The sequence below is a fragment of the Malus domestica genome, chromosome 10, assembly GCF_042453785.1.
Source record: "Malus domestica chromosome 10, GDT2T_hap1".
Taxonomy (NCBI): domain Eukaryota; kingdom Viridiplantae; phylum Streptophyta; class Magnoliopsida; order Rosales; family Rosaceae; genus Malus; species Malus domestica.
Genome location: NC_091670.1, coordinates 535580 through 554058, shown reverse-complemented (window position 1 = coordinate 554058; position 18479 = coordinate 535580). Strand labels below are relative to the sequence as shown.

At 40.3% G+C, this 18479-nt stretch overlaps 2 protein-coding genes across 2 annotated transcripts; one reads left to right on the top strand and one right to left on the bottom strand.

Moving 5' to 3' along the window:
* Nucleotides 1–77: 77 nt before the first annotated feature.
* LOC108174417 (uncharacterized) lies at nt 78–15356 on the bottom strand. The gene is made up of 8 exons (XM_070805685.1): nt 15163–15356; nt 14970–15056; nt 4129–4287; nt 3169–3227; nt 2990–3082; nt 1076–1123; nt 686–805; nt 78–277 (listed from the first exon to the last, which is right to left on the bottom strand). Exons 1-8 carry the CDS (start codon nt 15209–15211, stop codon nt 221–223), a joined length of 672 nt encoding a protein of 223 aa, XP_070661786.1. The 5' UTR covers nt 15212–15356; the 3' UTR covers nt 78–220.
* On the top strand, nt 5260–11119 carry LOC114827332 (uncharacterized). The gene is made up of 7 exons (XM_070807336.1): nt 5260–8845; nt 8919–9275; nt 9353–9462; nt 9536–9628; nt 9719–9862; nt 9934–10152; nt 10232–11119. Exons 1-7 carry the CDS (start codon nt 8626–8628, stop codon nt 10433–10435), a joined length of 1347 nt encoding a protein of 448 aa, XP_070663437.1. The 5' UTR covers nt 5260–8625; the 3' UTR covers nt 10436–11119.
* Nucleotides 15357–18479: the final 3123 nt, after the last annotated feature.

The window sequence follows — 18479 nt, the reverse complement described above, 5'->3', positions numbered from 1 at the left end:
TACAACTTCAACCAACGTTTATGCACAAAATGACAAATTAATTTCAACTTGCACTGTACCAAACCTGTTGCAAGAAAGGTACTAGATTTGGTTTCGATTCTTGTTTGAACAGTTACCAGAAAAGCAAGCCAAGTATTCTAGGCTGTGGCCATTAGCCAACTGATGATTTCGTTTCCCAGACTTCCATCTTGCCCAATCCATTCGTGTGTTTCAAGTTTTTTTATGCACAAATGTCCAATTCCACTCCGCAAGCACATTTTACCACATGAGATATTCCCTGTAATAAGCATAGTTTCAATCAAGGCAAGGGGACACAAATTTTATTTTTACTTTTTTAAAGAAAATCATTTTCTTTCCAGAAAATATGTGCACTGACCATGTACTTCAATTATCCTACATTTCAAAACCATCAAATTTCCATGGGAACAAGGCACAAGGAAAAACCTGTACACCTCTTTTTTTTTTTTTTTTTTTTTTTTTAACAAACGATATTTTCTACACTAAGGGGAGAGGGTGCGCTAGCCTCACAATAGACTAGTAATAATGTGGTTCAAATTCGCTTTTAGCGAGAATCGAACCTAAGATCTCTCATTTGCAAGTGAAGAGGAATACCACTGGACTATAGTACTAAGTAGCAACCATGTACATCTTTAAACACCAAGGAAAAACCTGATAAACAGTTTACCTTCAGTTTCACAATTTGGTCCTGCAGAGTCTTCAAGTACTCAGTTTCTCCAGCTTTATCTGATAGACGAGCGTTGAATTCTTCTTCCAGCCTCTTTATGTCCATTTCCCTTAGCTCTGGCTGGAATCACCTGTAATGAGAAGAGAAATGAAAATTAGTTCACTCAATTCAAAATCCATCAAAACTCCATATTCTGGACAGTAAAACCAAGGACACACACTAGTAGAAAATAAAGTAATCATGTGAGCCCAACTTCCCAGAGCATATCTTAGCATGGAACTTTAACATCCTATGTGCTTATATATTACTATCTGCATCTGACTGAAAGCACCCGTGCATGCATGTATACCACAAAGACATCAACCTATTTGTATTAGCAAAACAACTGACCTTAAAATCATTTTCCCTCAAATTTACTTGCTCAATAGCCTGCTTCGTCTGAATCGGTACAAGAAAGCAGCATAAGAAACAATCACAACTCAAACTGTGAAGCAGATCTCAAAGAGATGTCGAATAGTTGCAACATTAATTTAACAAAGGAAAGGAAAGTTTTTTCTGCAGGATGTGATGTGAGATGCGGAATAAACTTAATATGATTCCTTTCAAGTCAAATTGTATATCATAACCGTAGGTTCTCATGAAAATACATTGTCAGTTTTAGCTAAATACTTAAGCCTGAACATACCAAATAAAAAAGAAAAAACAGAAAACCAAACAAAGCAAACTTTGTGCAACCATGATCCACTCTAATCAACAAATAGTATAAAATATTCTGTTGCCAGAGTGTCATTCTGAATCATACATAGAACAAGAATCCATCTAAATAAAGGTTCAAACAATCTGGCGACAAAGTATATCATACTGCCTTCCAGAGAATGTTTTCCTACATATACATGTTGAGAGAGAGAGATTTCACTTGTCAGACTCTCACATGTGATGTGGCCACTGCAAGCCTAGACTATTGTTTAGGTTGTCTAATTATCACCCAAATTGACTGTCTAATAACGTAGCATGTCAAACTTTCTGGCAAGATATACTTACTATGTATCAGAGGCATGTCTTGCATTACAAGACACCTTGCTCGCATCATATAGAGCCTGATATATTTTCCTTACTGGCGTATAACAGAGCCCAGTTGCTCTTACAATACCTAATTTGGTAGTGGCACAGCTTGTTCACAACCCATTTTATAGACCGCAATTTATATGCTACTTTAAAACAAAAAACCCATCATAATATAATTGATAAATTTCTTTTGGCTAGGAAGGCTTTGCTTCTTTCTTAAACGGAAAGATTATTACATATTTTCATTTAGAAGGTAGGGTGCAAAGGCAGCACACATAAAGAGGTCCCATCAATTCCAGCATGATGCTTTTAGGTTCAACTGTGTTGCAAAGTAGTAACAATTTCAATGCAATGGTTTCTAAATCACAGCTTTCTTTCAGGACTTCACTTTAGAAGGCATAAATAACTTTGCTAACAGATCACATTTTATTTGCTCTCATTGCCATCTATTAAATACACAACATAAACTTGATGATAGAGACCCCAAACCCAGAAGAGCGTATGGTTAAGAAGTCTAGGGATGGACCTTGAAACTCACCTCTTTTCTCACCAGATCTATCCTTAACCTGCATAAATTCTAATCAGTCCTGTGACACAATTAACTTCTATCCGCATTGCTTTAAAATTTATATCAAAAGCAAAGCAAGAAAGATACAAAAGACCCAGCAGGAATCACATAATTATGCATGAGTTTCATATCTCCAAAAATCCAAATTTTTTATTTAGCCTAAGTCTGGAGATATAAGGGGCTTTTGATGAAGAAAAGGGGAAAATGACTCGCCACATGTAGTGGACAGTTGGAAACACAGATTCATGCGTTATTATGGGGTTCCGGTTCAGTACTGCCTCCCCCTTAAAATCTATTCCATTACTATAGTGGGATTTCAAAGAATTGGGCTTCATTTTTTAAGCTTCTCATTACCCATAGGAGTCCCACCTCCATTGCACAAACATTACCCTTTCTTCAATAAAAAGTCAAGACATCAAGTCAAAGAAGTGAGGCAATTGTATACATACATATTACAGTAAACTCGAAAGATATTCAACAGCATTGAACAAGCTATCATATATGTAAATAAGGAAAGACGAAAAGAAAATATGAAGTTGTGCCATTCCATGCTCTCCCAGTTCCATGTGAGTGCAGTGAGAATAGACCCAATCCTAACCAAAATTCAAAAAGGGACCTATAAATGCAATGAAGATAGAGCATAATATAAATGAAGGTGACTCCAATCAAACCTGTTGCTGCTGCAATTTGGCATTGACATCCTCCCTAACCTTAATGTAGTAAGTGCTGTTATGACAAACATGGAAAGTTGATAAGTATTTTTTCTGGATTTATGTGTGTCATTGTTGGGAATAAGTTGGTATTCAATATCAGCTTCATGTTTATCAAATCAGCTTGCGTGTTGAATTACCTCTTTTCTATAAGCTAGGAAGATAAATTGATTCTTTCTTGATCTATAAGCTCCAGAGCCTACATAGGTATCAAAATATTTATTGTCTTGAGCAATTAAACATACGATAAACTTATTCATTTCTCGTCAAAAGTAAAAATGAATACTAGTCAGGGATGTGAAATGATAAGCACTACCTATGATTCAACTTCCCTTTACTATTCCATTAAAGATTCAAAAGAAATATTTTTATGAAACAAATTTTGTCTTATACAAAACTGATAACTCGGACTCACAAATGAAGTGTAATCAGCAAAATACAAATGTCAACATCGGAACTTCGAATTTTAACTTGTTAGATGCTCCTTGCGTTCTTAACTTCTTACAGCAAATCAGACATGCATGGCCGGAAAATAGATTAAAAAACTTATCTACATGGTATTAACAAAATGTACAGAAATGCATAGCTTATACGCACTTGAATATAAGCAAGGCTACCTGACATTATACTATTATAGAGAATAAAGGGCTTCTGATTATGAGTTAAGCACGTAAACAAAACTTAAGAATAAAAAAATGACCGAAGTCCAGGTATTGACCTAATGGAACACCTACACAAGCGTAATATCAAACAGGCTGCTATTGGATGAGAAGATAGTCATACCATTGATGTGAAGCAACTCAAAACAGGTCAAGGTGTTTTATCTCAAGTAAATTTTAAGCCACGTGTTTGGTGGGCAATTAGAAATTCCATCTTAAACAGCAGACATAAGGAAGAAAATGACTTTTTCAAAAGTTAAAACAGAAGACACGAGAAAGATGATGCAGCTGTCACTTGGATCTAAGATGTTTTTACATTTTTCCCTGTTTATTTTATGAAAATTGATTGATTATTACAACAATTTGCACACCTCACAACTTCCATATGTTTAGTGCCAAGTTGATTGCTTAAGTTTTAACCTCATCTTAATTATCATGCACCAGCAGAGCCACACAAACACACAAAGGCTACCAGGATAAGGGAGGACGAATCAGACTCCAAAGAAGCTATCTTTCTCTGCTTTTCCAAACTTAGCAAGCATACTTGACCCTTCGAATTTTTCATCTGCTCTTCCAATAATCGTTTTGTTTCAGATATTGCTGCAATAAAAACGAGGCACAGTTCAAAAGTGTAAAAGGCAACAAATTACTGAAGAACAAATGGCAACTTAGAATATAGTTTCAAATCTGGAACTCAATGCATTAAATTGCTCGAAATGTTCAAATGGAAAATGCTGGAATTCTAATTTCCCAACTAACTACAAATTAAAAGGAAAACTTTAATGACTAAAACATCTGGAACTCAATACAATTAATTGCTAGAAATGTTGTAAAGGACTTATAAATAATCAAAAGCAACCCTTGAATAACTACAATATTCAAACAAGTTGAACACAGGTCCAACCAATCAAATGAATCTCATGCCTAAATCTCACTCCTCGTATGTCTGAGAACCATAGAGTAGCCAGTTTCAGTAAAGAATCAAGGTAGACCTGATTCAACAGTTTGAATGTCCTTTATAAATTGCTGGCATTTTCTTCACATAATTAGATTTAAATTTACACTCAAAATGAGTCAACTGTAGTAGGAAGCTGGGGAACATAATTCGATGTTGCGCCATATGAGAAAAAATACAGGTATTAGATTGAAGGGAAATGAATCAGAATTTTGCACTCATTAATTTAAAACACGAAATTAAAGATTGATCACACTCCCTGCACAGATACACAAATTGAGAACATACATTATAAAAATAGGACCGGTGATATTCATCAAGGTCATGTGCACAAATTTTCTAGTGTGCTTCCAATTAAAAAATTATAGTTAATAGTTATGCATGAGAAGTTGATTTTTTTTTAAATAGTATGTTATTTGAATAAAATGAAAACTTGTTTGATTACTTGTTTCACGAATTATGGATTGATTTTAGGAGTAATAAGTTATTCAAAAACAGAATCAAAATAATAATTTAAAAATACGTAAGTAAGCTGAAATGTGCAGAATTAAGTTTGTTTTTCGAGAAATTGAGTCAAATAAGCACGAAATATAAATGTGAAGAAGAAGGAAAGAAGATGTTCGCGTCAGGAATTTCCGTCGGGGACGTTTCCTAGCCGACGAGCACACAGCTCCCCGGGAGGTTGGCGCCGGTTGAGGGCTGCTGTCGAGCTTCTGCTTCACTGTCGGGCTTTGTCGGGCAAGGCTCATCGGGCAAGACTCGTCAGGCAAGGCTTGTCGGGCAAGACTCGTCAGGCAAGGCTGGAAGAGAAGGACAGCGTTAACTTTGAGAGGTGTCTTTGTGGGGCCTTAGTTGTAGGCCTTGAGGCTCACAATCAAGGTTAACTTCTAAGTACTCAGGCGTGCCACTGCCATCTTTAGCATGGCAGATGTAAAATGGATGTCGAGTTTTAGTTGTATATATATATATATATATATATATATATATATATATATATATATGCCTGAGAAACCATGTTAGTTATAACAGGTGCCTTTGTGGGGGCCTTAGGTGTAGGCCTTGAGGCTTCCCATCAATAACTAAACCAGTGCTCGAACACATAATATTTGTTCCATTGATTGCAGGAGTCTTACAACTATTATACTTCTGATTACTCGAATCCGAAAGATAGAACGAACCCAAATAGGTGCCTTTGTGGGGCCTTAGGTGTAGGCCTTGAGGCTTCCCATCAGAATTCGTTCTTTATATTCAAACGTTCTAGACCACGGAACGGAATGAATCCAAATAGGTGCCTTTGTAGGGCCTTAGGTGTAGGCCTTGAGGCTTCCCATCAGAATCCATTACATGCTTAAGCGTTCTATGATAATCACAATATAATAGAAATAAAACTAAGGGGTAGGTCGATTACTTGCGCCCCAAGTAACTTCGGACTTCTTGTTTATCAAGGACTATCGTGGATGGGTTAAGTCCACATGAGGTTCTTTTTTATGCCTTGAGTCCAAGAACTTTCAACTGATCAAATTTACATGCCCGAGGGTTTAGAACTTAGATCTGGTTTGAACAATGAAGATATATTCAAATCGGATCCAATTACTGAGAGATTCTTTTAATAGTCATCTTACTAGAAATAACTTGAATACAGCTGGAAGTATACAACATATTGCTAGGCTAATGAATGAAAAGACAAAAACAAAGAAGGTCGGGCAAGGTTTAACCTTGTCGGGCAAGCCTGGTCGTCTTGCAGGTCCCTATCTTTGTGGCTTATCAAGGGTTTGAGAGCTTTAGAGAGAGGTAAGGAGAGGAGTTTACAAAGAGAAATCGATACTACAGCAAGGTTGAACAGGGTAGCAGAGTTATTACAAAGGTTTGAGTGAAGGCTTGTCCCGAGAGGGATGAAGGCTTGGGCTGACTACAACTTTGTTTTGAAGGCAAATCTGGCTTTGAGCAGAGTTTGTGCTTGCATTTGTTTGTTTGATTGAGTGTCCTTATTCCTGATTTCTCTTTCTTCTTTTATAGACAACTCAGCTTGGCCTCTTGTGGCAGCAGCCTTGCCCGAATGCAACTTGAGATGCAGTGACTCATCAGCTATTTTACTTGTCCTGCCATTATAAAGTACTTTATGGACTGTATAGCTGGTCAGTCTATACCACTTGGCCTTTGGGTAGGTGAGCAAGTGGTTTTCATGAGCTGCACCAAGTCAGAAAAGCCCTTTTTCTGCTTTCTGGGTTTTGGCTGGGCTTAGGCCGACTCTTCCTTTAGGCATCCTTTTGGGCCAGCCCCTTTCCTGAGCCCAAAGTTCTAGTTTTGATCCAAACAGTGCCCCCTTCAATTGATATTTAGCCTAGAATTCCAGGCGCCAATATTGATTGAAAAGCTCCTTATTAAAACCCACAAATCCCTTGCATTCGAACCCTCCAATCCCCTATGTTCACGGCAAGAAATCCCTCTATAATTTAAAAAATTCCTAATTCTCCCAGCTATTTCTCTTCTCTTAAATCTTTCAGATTTTTTTTCACTTTTTTGCTCGATATCTTTCACCATCGTCATCTTCTTTGGTATCCCCCTCTCAAACTTCATCAACCCAACCATCCTACGTATCTGGCGAAGGAATCGCCACTCTGCGTGGTCTACTCAACGGGCTGCATCGCCCTCGGGCAGGTTTGCATTCCGATCTCTTCTTTGAGGTGCATGGGGCACAATCATTGGGTCCCGCATGGATCTCTCGGGTCCTTTCAGTGGTAGAAAGCAACATGCCCAGGGATAATTGGTTTTCCCCGAATCCCTTTTTGGCTAGGTCGGGCATATCTTCATCCAAATGGTCGTCATACCATCGAGGCTTTCCTCTAATGAACGATCCTGCTTGGGCTCAGTGGATTGATGAATTAGAGCCCACATTTAAGAAGAAATGGATGAGTAATGGTATTTACGAATTAATCATGCTCTCGAAAATTTCCATTACTCCCAAGCCCGAATTGCTTGCTTCTGCCCTCCTTTTCTGGAATTCGGGCACGAATACTTTCGACTTCCGCATGGGCCCCATGTCACCAACCATTCTTGACATGGCCCAGGTCTTCGGGTTAAGGCCATCAGGCAGGATAGTGGACGTCACACAAGACTTGGTTCCTTCCTCTACCACTGGAAGCTCAGGTTCATCCACTACTTTCCTTTCTTTGAACTATAACTCTGCAACTTTCAAGAGTTATGGGACCTCCTTCAAAGGCTTCATTCCTTTCGTAAAGGAGAATTTTGGGGCAAGCTCTCCTCGGGTTAATAAAGATCAAGAACACATGTATTTCCTCTTATACTGGCTTAACAAACATATCTTCCCCAACAAGTCTAAAGGGGTGAGGGTTGAATGGATCCCCTTAGTAGAAGCTCTTCATAATTTCAATGATGTAGCTACAGGCTCATTCCTCATTTCTCATCTTTATCATCTCCTTTTCGAAATGACTCAAGGCGAGCCATTTGAGACCAACCTGAATGGGCCTATCTGGATGATACAAACCTGGCTTCAATGGTACTTCCCAGAGTTTCGGGCTGCCAATTTGGAGTTCCCAGAGGGTGTGGCCCCTGCCCGAATCTTGGTTGAAGTTGCCCCTATAGATCACTCCACCTTTGCCTGCTTCTACTTCTTCAAAGTTTGTAGGACTCGATCAGATTTAGAATGGGGTGCGTCGGTCTTGAGGAGATACCCTTGGTTTTCTGACCAAGTCTTTCAAGATGCTCCTGGTGAAGATGCTACCCCCTCTTGCAGGGAGAAATTCATTAGCTGCATTCAACCGAGAGACCTGGGCTGGGGAGTTCGGGGTAATAGATATGACCGAGGTTTGAAGGTGTATCATCCTAACTTTTGCAGCAGGCAGTTAGGATTCAGGCAGGCTATTCTCGTCCCGTTCTTCGATTCTATCCATTGTGGCACTTCATTTTGACTACCAACTCCCTCTGAGGTGATCTTCCGAGCTGCCCGACGCAGTCTTGACGTAATGAGTCAGGCTTCCCGAAAGTCCATCATCCTCAACTTTGAATGTACTTTGCTCTTCTCTTCTTGGTGGAAAGACAGATGGACCAAGAAGTATGGAGGAGATTTGAAAGAGACTCATGACCGCCTTTTCAGTCAACTTTCTCTTAAGTCATACCCCGGCTCGGGCGAGCTTGAAAATTGGAAGGAGATGATCCAAGAGAAGAATCGGTCACTTCTGATAGGTACTTCTCTTTTTAACCTGATTCTGTTTCCCTTCTGAAATCCTTCTAACCTTACTTTTGCTTGACCCTGCAGCCCTAGTGGATGTTGAATCAGAAACCATTGAGTCCGAGGATGACTCAGCTGATGCTGCAGTTCTCCATGGAGCTACAACAGAGGCTGAAAGACGAGAAGCTGGGGAAGGTGTGGATGTTTCGGAATCCTTTGGAAATTCAGGAGCTGAAGAAACACCCGAGGCAATTATTAAAGCACCCAAGCGAAAGAAAGCGGCTGTGATCGAGGCTTCAGATCCTGATCCTGCACTTCTACCCAAAACCACACGACCAACTCTTACTAGAAAGAGTAAGAGAGCAAGAACTGTCGCTCCTTCTAAGTCATCAGCCCCATCTGCTCCAGTCCTCGAGGCAGGCAGAAAGAAGCAACAATCTTCAAGTAAGTTTCTGTTCTTCTTTACCAAACTGCTACCTTTCTCCTTTATCTAATTGCTTCTTGTTTTCCTCGAAAAACAGGACCTCAAGCATCTAAGAGACCAATCATTGCTTCTAAGGAGGAACCGTTAAGAGCTGCCATGCACAAAAAGGCTGAAGAACTGCAAAATACCGCCCTTAAAGAACTCGAGGTATGATTTATATTTTTTATCTGTACACCCCTTCTTGCTTTCACAGAACTCAAAATCTGATTATTCGAATCAGGCTGCAAGAGAGGAAAAGCTTCTTCCGCCCGAGGCCTCCCCATCACTTGCCCGAGAAACCAGCCTTTCTCCTCATCAGGTCAACCCTTCAGAGGTACCTTTTCTTCCTTTTTCAACCCTTAGGTAACTCTATAGTTTCTGGACTTAATGCCTGAATCTTTCTTCTTCTTCTATCTGTATTTAGGCTGGGGCATCTGCCTCCTTGCCTAGTCATGGCCCTCCTCTGAAGTTTGTGATTTCTTCTCCTGCCCTGGATGCAACTCATTCCTCTCAGTTTGATCCTTCTACAGGAGTTATGTTGCACTTCGTGGATGAGGGCAGTAACTTGGTGAGCCATTATTCCCGAATTGAATTCCTGTATATTGCTTCCAAATTAACTCCTACTCACGTTTTCTGCAGCCTTATCCAGTATATGAGCCACCCCCTCCATCAGTGGTATCAGATAATGAACCCATAGTCCCTGAGATTCCTGTAACCTCAAAGGTAATAGTCTCACGGGTGCCTGCTTGCCCGATAGTTGATATTGATGAACCTCCTTCTTCTCTTGCTGGTGGTGGAAAGTCTTCCCCTCAACGAGGATTTAGTACTCTTCCTGGTGAAACCCTAGGGCTAAGTCAGGTACATTTCTTCTTTCCAAAGCCTCTTTTTGCCTCAAACTGTATTCTTGTCTTGACCTGGTCCTTTTGGCTTTTCGCAGCAAGTCCTGAAAGAGACTTCCCCCCTCGTTTGGTCCGTAAGTCAAAGCGCTCTCGTCCTCATTTATCTTCTGGAGGTACAGAGATTCCCCCTTCTGGAATTGAGAAGATCAGGCAGACAGAGATTGCCCCCCAGTGGGCATTGCTCCATTAGAGGAAGCTGCAGTGCAGGATCCTCCTCCTTTTCCATCCTCAAACCCTGCTAAGTTGCCCAAACTTTTTGAAGCACTCGGGCGGCTTGAGACGAGGTTGAAATCTTCAAGACATTCTTCAGAAACCTCCAGTTCTTCAGAGCAACAACGAGTCTTCCAAGAATGGGCGAGGAATGACTACACTGCATCATTCAGCCTCAAGGCTCTTTGTGACTTAGAAAAGGTCACAATTGAGTCTTTCAAAACTGGTCGGCTATCAAAACATCAGCACGATTCCTTTCTCTCTTTCTTTGAGAATTTAAAGGCTCTTAGAGAGCAATACCAGAGAGCTGACAGACAAGCTAATCGGGCAAGATGCTTTATGGAGAAAGAGTCAAGCACCTCCGCTCAAGTTGATCGGTTGATGGATGAAAGCTTGCAGACAAAAGAAAGGGTTAGAGTTGTTACTTCTGAAATCCAAAAGCTGGAGGAACAACTGGTTGCTCTTAAAGCTGAACAAGAAACTCTTCTGGATACCCTTGAAAACCAAATTGAGGGAGTAGAGAAGTTAAACTCGGAGTTAGAGCATACTAGGTCCCAACTTGTAAATAGCCATACTGTTTTGGCCGAACCTAGTAGGATATTTGCCATTATGCAGACATATCATTCTCGAATAGTTACCCTGAGTAAAGATGTTAATTTTTTAGAATAGGATGATTTGTAACCCTTTTCTTATTGGAATGAAAATGTGTTTTGTCCCCTGCTCTGCTCTTGGTACTGTTTGAATTGACTTCGGGCAACTCTTTCCCCCCTTGTTTACTTTCTTCTTTCTTCTACTTCCCTCGTCAGCACCAATCTTAGGGCCTAATCTTGATTCCTTGGTCCCCTTCATGGTACTTTTATTCATGCAGGGGTGTTGGGACAACCTGGGATCTTTTCTTTCTTCTGTTGTACCAACTGGTGACCCTGGCTCTTCTTTTTAAATGAGGTTGATCATATTGATAGGAGCCTCCTGGAAAGGGTTTGTATCCACCATCATACTGGCTTGGGGCTTGTCAAGTAACAGCTTTCCCTTCACTATCAGGTCTTGTATCCAATCTCTAAACTGGACACAGTTGACTATGGAATGGTTGAAAGTATAGTGTAGCTTACAATACTTCTTCCCTCTGAGTTCTTCTGGTTTGGGCATCTTTTTAGTACTGTCGGGTAAAATTACTCTTGCCCGCACCAGTTCTTCATAGATCTCAGGTGCCTTGGTCAGATCGAACGAATAACTCTGGTACTTGGGTGGTTTCATGGGGACGAAACCACCATCGTTCATTACGATCTTCTGATCTTTGACAGGTTGGACCAGCCCTTTTACAGTCAGTGGTTTGAAAGGTGTGGTCATTTCAGCGGCACATACGTCAATGTCTTCTTCATCATGGCCACCCTCATGCTCTGGCCTGGTTTCTCCTACTTCCACACGATGAATTGCAGCTTTGTTTTTGTAGAAGGGAGGAACCTTGGAAGTGTGCTTCACTTGTTGCTCTTCTTGCAACAGCCTCTCATACTTAGTGGCAGCAATTACCAATTCTTGCAGCTCGTTGAATTGTGTATCATAAAATCTCTTCCTTAAAGGTAATTTCAGAGCCCTTTGAGCAATTGATATGAGTTGCGCTTGGTTGAAGGGGAATTGGCATCTCATCCTTATTTTTCTAAACCTCATCATGAAGTCCTCAGTAGATTCATGATCGTATTGTTTGACTTCAACAAGGTCATTGATAGTCAATTCTGGCTCTATTCTGTAAAATTGTTCGTGGAAAGCCATCTCCATTTGCCCCTAGTTGGCAATAGAGTTAGGGGGTAATAGAGAGTACCACTGAGATGCTAAACCCACCAATGAATTCCCAAACAATCTCAATTTGTAATTTGGGTTGTCCTCATATGCCACACAATGATTGGAGAATTTGAAAATGTGGTCTCTGGAGGACACGCTACTGTCTTCACCTGTGAACGTTAGGAATGCAGGCATCTTGAAGTTGAGATGGAATGGATTTAGCTCGTCAATATATTCAGGATAAGGCTTTTGGTAAGTGACCCTGAACACTGGGCGAGCCCGCGGTTGAGCATTTTGAGTTACTGTCCTTCTTAGCTCAGCCAATTATTCCCTCAGCTGCTGAGTAGCTGAATTATCATCATGACCGATGAGAGCAGATTCGATCTTTGGGCTCCGGTCGTTGCCCGCACCTGCTTCTCTCCTCGGTTCGGGCTTCCTCCAGTTAGTTCCCTCTCCCTTATTAGCCAACGGGGGTGGCTTGTAAGGTGGAGGTTTATCTGAAGTAGTGGTGCCTTCCTTTCTGCTAGTCTCCCCTATCATTACAGGCATTCTGTACTTCGTTCTCTCTTGCTCGCTCTGCCTCCTATTATTAAATGATAATAATGGGAAGCTGGGAAGCTCTTTCTCCAGAACTGGCTCTATCACAGGTTGACTCCCTTCAGGAACTACTTTATTCTTTCCTCTATCCTTTTCTTCTTCTAATAGTGGGAATAAGGGAATGATTGGTTCACTTCTCATGGTAACTTGGCTCATCCCACTTCCCTGAGCCCCTTTTGGAGTAGAAAACTCCAGATCAAGTATTCTCTATAGATTCCCTGTTAATGTACAAAGTCTACTCACTTCTCCCTTGGTTTCCAAGGAGATTCTTTCCATGCTTTTTAGTACTTGGATCATAGTAGCTTGTAGTTCTTCACTAGTTCCCTTTCCTTCCGATCTCTCAGATGAAGTTGGGCTTTCTAGGACCACTCGTCCTGATGGGGAAGAAGGATTTCCTGCTTGATCTGCCATTTGTAGAAGAAAAGGTTGAGAGAAACCCTCATTCGGATTCTTTTTGCCAATTTTGTGGCTTTTCTTTTTGGACAAGCAAGATCAAAGGGTATATAATCCCACCGGGCGTGCCAAAACTATGTTCGCGTCAGGAATTTTCGTCGGGAACGTTTCATGGCCGACGAGCACACAGCTCCCTGGGAGGTTGGCGCCGGTTGAGGGCTGCTATCGGGCTTTGTCGGGCAAGGCTCGTCGGGCAAGACTCGTCAGGCAAGGCTTGTCGGGCAAGACTCATCAGGCAAAGCTGGAAGAGAAGGACAGCGTTAACTTTGAGAGGTGCCTTTGTGGGGCCTTAGTTGTAGGCCTTGAGGCTCACAATCAAGGTTAACTTCTAAGTACTCAGGCGTGCCACTGCCATCTTTAGCATGGCAGATGTAAAATGGATGTCGAGTTTTAGTTGTATATATATATATATATATGTGCCTGAGAAACCATGTTAGTTATAACAGGTGCCTTTGTGGGGGCCTTAGGTGTAGGCCTTGAGGCTTCCCATCAATAACTAAACCAGTGCTCGAACACATAATATTTGTTCCATTGATTGCAGGAGTCTTACAACTATTATACTTCTGATTACTCGAATCTGAGAGATAGAACAAACCCAAATAGGTGCCTTTGTGGGGCCTTAGGTGTAGGCCTTGAGGCTTCCCATCAGAATTCGTTCTTTATACTCAAACGTACTAGACCACGGAACGGAATGAATCCAAATAGGTGCCTTTGTAGGGCCTTAGGTGTAGGCCTTGAAGCTTCCCATCAGAATCCATTACATGCTTAAGCGTTCTATGATAATCACAATATAATAGAAATAAAACTAAGGGGTAGGTCGATTACTTGCGCCCCAAGTAACTTCGGACTTCTTGTTTATCAAGGACTATCGTGGATGAGTTAAGTCCACATAAGGTTCTTTTTTATGCCTTGAGGCCAAGGACTTTCAACTGATCAAATTTACATGCCCGAGGGTTTAGAACTTAGATCTGGTTTGAACAATGAAGATATATTCAAATCGGATCCAAGTACTGAGAGATTCTTTTAATAGTCATCTTACTAGAAATAACTTGAATACAGCTGGAAGTATACAACATATTGCTAGGCTAATGAATGAAAAGACAAAAACAAAGAAGGTCGGGCAAGGTTTAACCTTGTCAGGCAAGCCTGGTCGTCTTGCAGGTCCCTATCTTTGTGGCTTATCAAGGGTCTGAGAGCTTTAGATAGAGGTAAGGAGAGGAGTTTACAAAGAGAAATCGATACTACAGCAAGGTTGAACAGGGTAGCAGAGTTATTACAAAGGTTTGAGTGAAGGCTTGTCCCGAGAGGGATGAAGGCTTGGGCTGACTACAACTTTGTTTTGAAGGCAAATCTGGCTTTGAGCAGAGTTTGTGCTTGCATTTGTTTGTTTGATTGAGTGTCCTTATTCCTGATTTCTCTTTCTTCTTTTATAGACAACTCAGCTTGGCCTCTTGTGGCAGCAGCCTTGCCCGAATGCAACTTGAGAGGCAGTGACTCATCAGCTATTTTACTTGTCCTGCCATTATAAAGTACTTTATGGACTGTATAGCTAGTCAGTCTATACCACTTGGCCTTTGGGTAGGTGAGCAAGTGATCTTCATGAGCTGCACCAAGTCAAAAAAGCCCTTTTTCTGCTTTCTGGGTTTTGGCTGGGCTTAGGCCGACTCTTCCTTTAGGCATCCTTTTGGGCCAGCCCCTTTCCTGAGCCCAAAGTTCTAGTTTTGATCCAAACAGGAGAACCAGAATTGAGATCGTTCTCCAATGTCTGAATGGTGGTCAATTGCATTTGCTCTTCCACTGAGACCTTCGCAGCTTGATCTTCCGCATCTATAATTTTTTTGAATTAAAAAAAATCAATTAATTTGCGTAATTAATTAAAAATAAAGGAAATATTAACCAATTGAAAAGAGATGGATTGGAAATGGAAATGCACCGTTCATCTGAAAGCGCAATTTCTTCATGTACTGCAAGTATTCCTCCATTTCTTCTTCTTCTTCTTCATCTTTTTCTTCTTCTTCTGTACTTTCCTTCTCTCTTTACAGCTTTAGCTCACAGAGAGCGAGAGTATGTCAATCATCAACTGTGAAGTGAAGATTGCAATTTAGAAATCGCCGATTTTTGGAGGGAAAGTTGAGACGAAGAACAAGGTTCTGGTCGCCTGATACATCCCCTCACTTAACCGAGCCCAAACAGACATCGCTGATATTTATTTGGCCCAAAACAATTTTGCTGATTTTTTTTTAATAAACAATATTTATCCATACGAATAAGGGGTGAGCTTAGTCTTATAATGAGCTAGCAATAAGGTGATTCAACTTCGCCTTTGGCGAGAATCGAACATAAAATCTCTTACTTACAAGTGAAGAGGAATACCACTAGACTGTAGTGCTAAGTGGCCCTCACAATGGGCTAGCAATAATGTGGTTGAAATTCACATTTAGTGAGAATCGAACCTAGGACCTCTGAAGAGAAATATCATTAGATTGTTCACAATTTATCACGTGTAATATTTCAATGGGTTAATAACTTTTTTATATAATTATACATAGAGTAGTGATTTTCACGCACACTCTATTTTGTCCCACACAATTGGTCTTCTTTCCAACCTTGTGGCAAAGTGCATCAGCATTGAATATCATACTTTCGGGTTAGGCTGGCAAGTGTAACATATAGACACACACTCAAAAACCATTAACAATTTAAAATGTTTGTGAAAAGTAAAATAGAGAGTTTAAAAATTACGTGTCTCAATACAATATCCTAATAGGGTATTGAATTTTTTCTAAATATGTCCCAAAATCGAAACTCTCCTACGCTAAATTAATATAATATTTGTGAACACTTTTCCCTCCTTAATATTAATTAAAACAAAAAATGTGTAAAATTACTAGAGCATCCCTAGTGAGGGGTTTTGTATGGAGCTAGAAAAGTGGTGGATATAACTAATTTTAAAGCTCCGATGAATCTTTGGAGCTTTATAAAATAATATCTCCCAATGAGGGCTATTTACTTTCGGGCTCTATATGAGGTTATATATATATGTGGTAATTAATTTTTTTTTGGTGTGTAACTTTTCTTTTGATTTTTGATGTGTTATTTCAAAAAAAAAAAAATTATGAAAATTTCAACCTAAAAAAGTTCAAATTCTAGCAAAGTTAGATTTCATTACTTATGAATCGTTTATTTGTTTCTCTAAAATCAGACAAGATAAGATTTCATCTCATAACTAAATTGTAATGCCCTTGCAATTTAGGTATGTTTTTTGTTTATGTTTTCAGTTTAGGTCTTTAAGCTTCTAATGTCATTTTAATATGTAGTGTGTTTTTATTTAGAAATTAGTAAAAAGAAGCCCTTTTAGTAGACCATCTTATATAATTTTATGTCTTAAGCATTTTTTTTTAAACAAAATGTCTTAAGAATTAAACATACAAATAAAATGGAGAAGGACCTTTGAAACAAAACTATGTAAAGAAAAAGAATTTAAAAGGCCCAAAATACCACCTTCCCAGAGTGACAATAGTGTACGCTCACTCCCCAAGGCTAGACCCAGAATGAGTAGAAGGCCAAGCCTTCCCCTACAGAGGAATGATCTAATCAGGTGGTTCTGGACTCGAATGCATTCATTAGTCCCGTATCAATAGTCTAGGCACTCCAAACTGATTGATTCATTCCGGAGTACGGGTTGAGCCAACTGTCCTTGCTCAAGTACTAGGCTGTCCTGCCTAGACAATGCAGTACCTTTTCGCCCACATGAAATGTTATATTGCACCTTCCGCCCCCACCCCCCCGGGGCACTTGGACTCACGATCTCTACTTGTATTTAACCTATGTAGGTTCTTTACTTAACTGGAGGAAAACGACTCCAACAGTGACTAGTTGTAGGATCCACTCTATGTCGAATTTCAACGATCCGAATAGTTTATTTTGTAAGTCTCAGTTCATAGATCATCCTTACAAAAATTCAATTTAATCCGAAACCAATTGCCTATTTTATTATCACGATAAAATTTCATTATTTCTTAACAAAGTATTCGTCAATTTCTTTGAACTCAATTAGATGTCTCAAATATTTCCGATTGGCCTAATATTTTGCAAGGATGGTCTATGAGGTCCAACTTGAAAAATAGACGGTTCAGATCATTGAAGTTTGATATGGTGTAGGCCTCACAACTAATTTCCATTTAAAAAAAATGGGTATCCCTTTGTGAACACGGAAAATTCCTGAAACGAAAGAGACAAGAACAACGTGCACAAACAAATATTTGTGTTTTTGATGATTTTGGGTTACAATCTCTCTCTATTTTGATCCTCTAATTCGATCTCCGTAAGGTGTTGATTGGTGGGTGTTTCGTTGATCCAAGGGCCGTCGGGGCTTGATCTTGGATGAACTGTTTGGAAGTTTCTTCAAAGGGCCGTGGGCTTGATCTTTGAAGGTGGATTTGAGCGGATCTTCAAGGAGCCGTTGGGGCTTGATCTTGAGGATGAATGTTTCTTCAAGGGCCGTTTGAGGCTTGATCTTGAATAACGGTGATGAGCGGATCTTCAAGGGCTTTTGGGCTTGATCTTGAAGAAACAGTGATGAACAGATCTTCAAGGGCTTTTTGGGCTTAATCTTGAAGAACGGTTGGATGTGTGTGGATTTGTCGACGTTGTTGATCCAAAGGGCCGTTGGGGCTTGATCTTGGATGAACGGATGATGAACGATGGTGCTTTCTTCAAGGGCCGTCGGGGCTTGATCCTGAATTGGTGGATGATTGTTGATCCAAAGGGCCGTTGGGGCTTGATCTTGGATGAACGATGAACGAAGAACGCTTTCTTGATTCTTCGGGAACCTGGATGCTTGAGAGCTTCGGAGTTTCAGAGCTTCAGAGCTTCAAGAGTTTTGCCTAATGATTTTTTTTTGGTCCCCTCAAATGAATGAAATGGGCTTGTATTTATAGAATTTTCCAAAGCCTAATTTTGAATATAATATCCCAGATGAAATAAGTCATTTCTGCCAGGTGTTGACACGTGTCCTATTTGATGACTTTTCCAACTCATTTCAATTTTCGTTGAGCCACACGCTACGTGTAAAATTTATGTAATACATGAGCGTTGACACTTTGATTTATCGGTCAACATTTATTTACCGAAATTTCGATGTCTACAAATGCCCCCACTTCAAGGCGCGTCGTATACATGTGATTGTCACGTGTAGGAGATGCGTTTTGGAGTCCCTTACTGTAGATGTCGATCCAAGGGCCGTCGAGG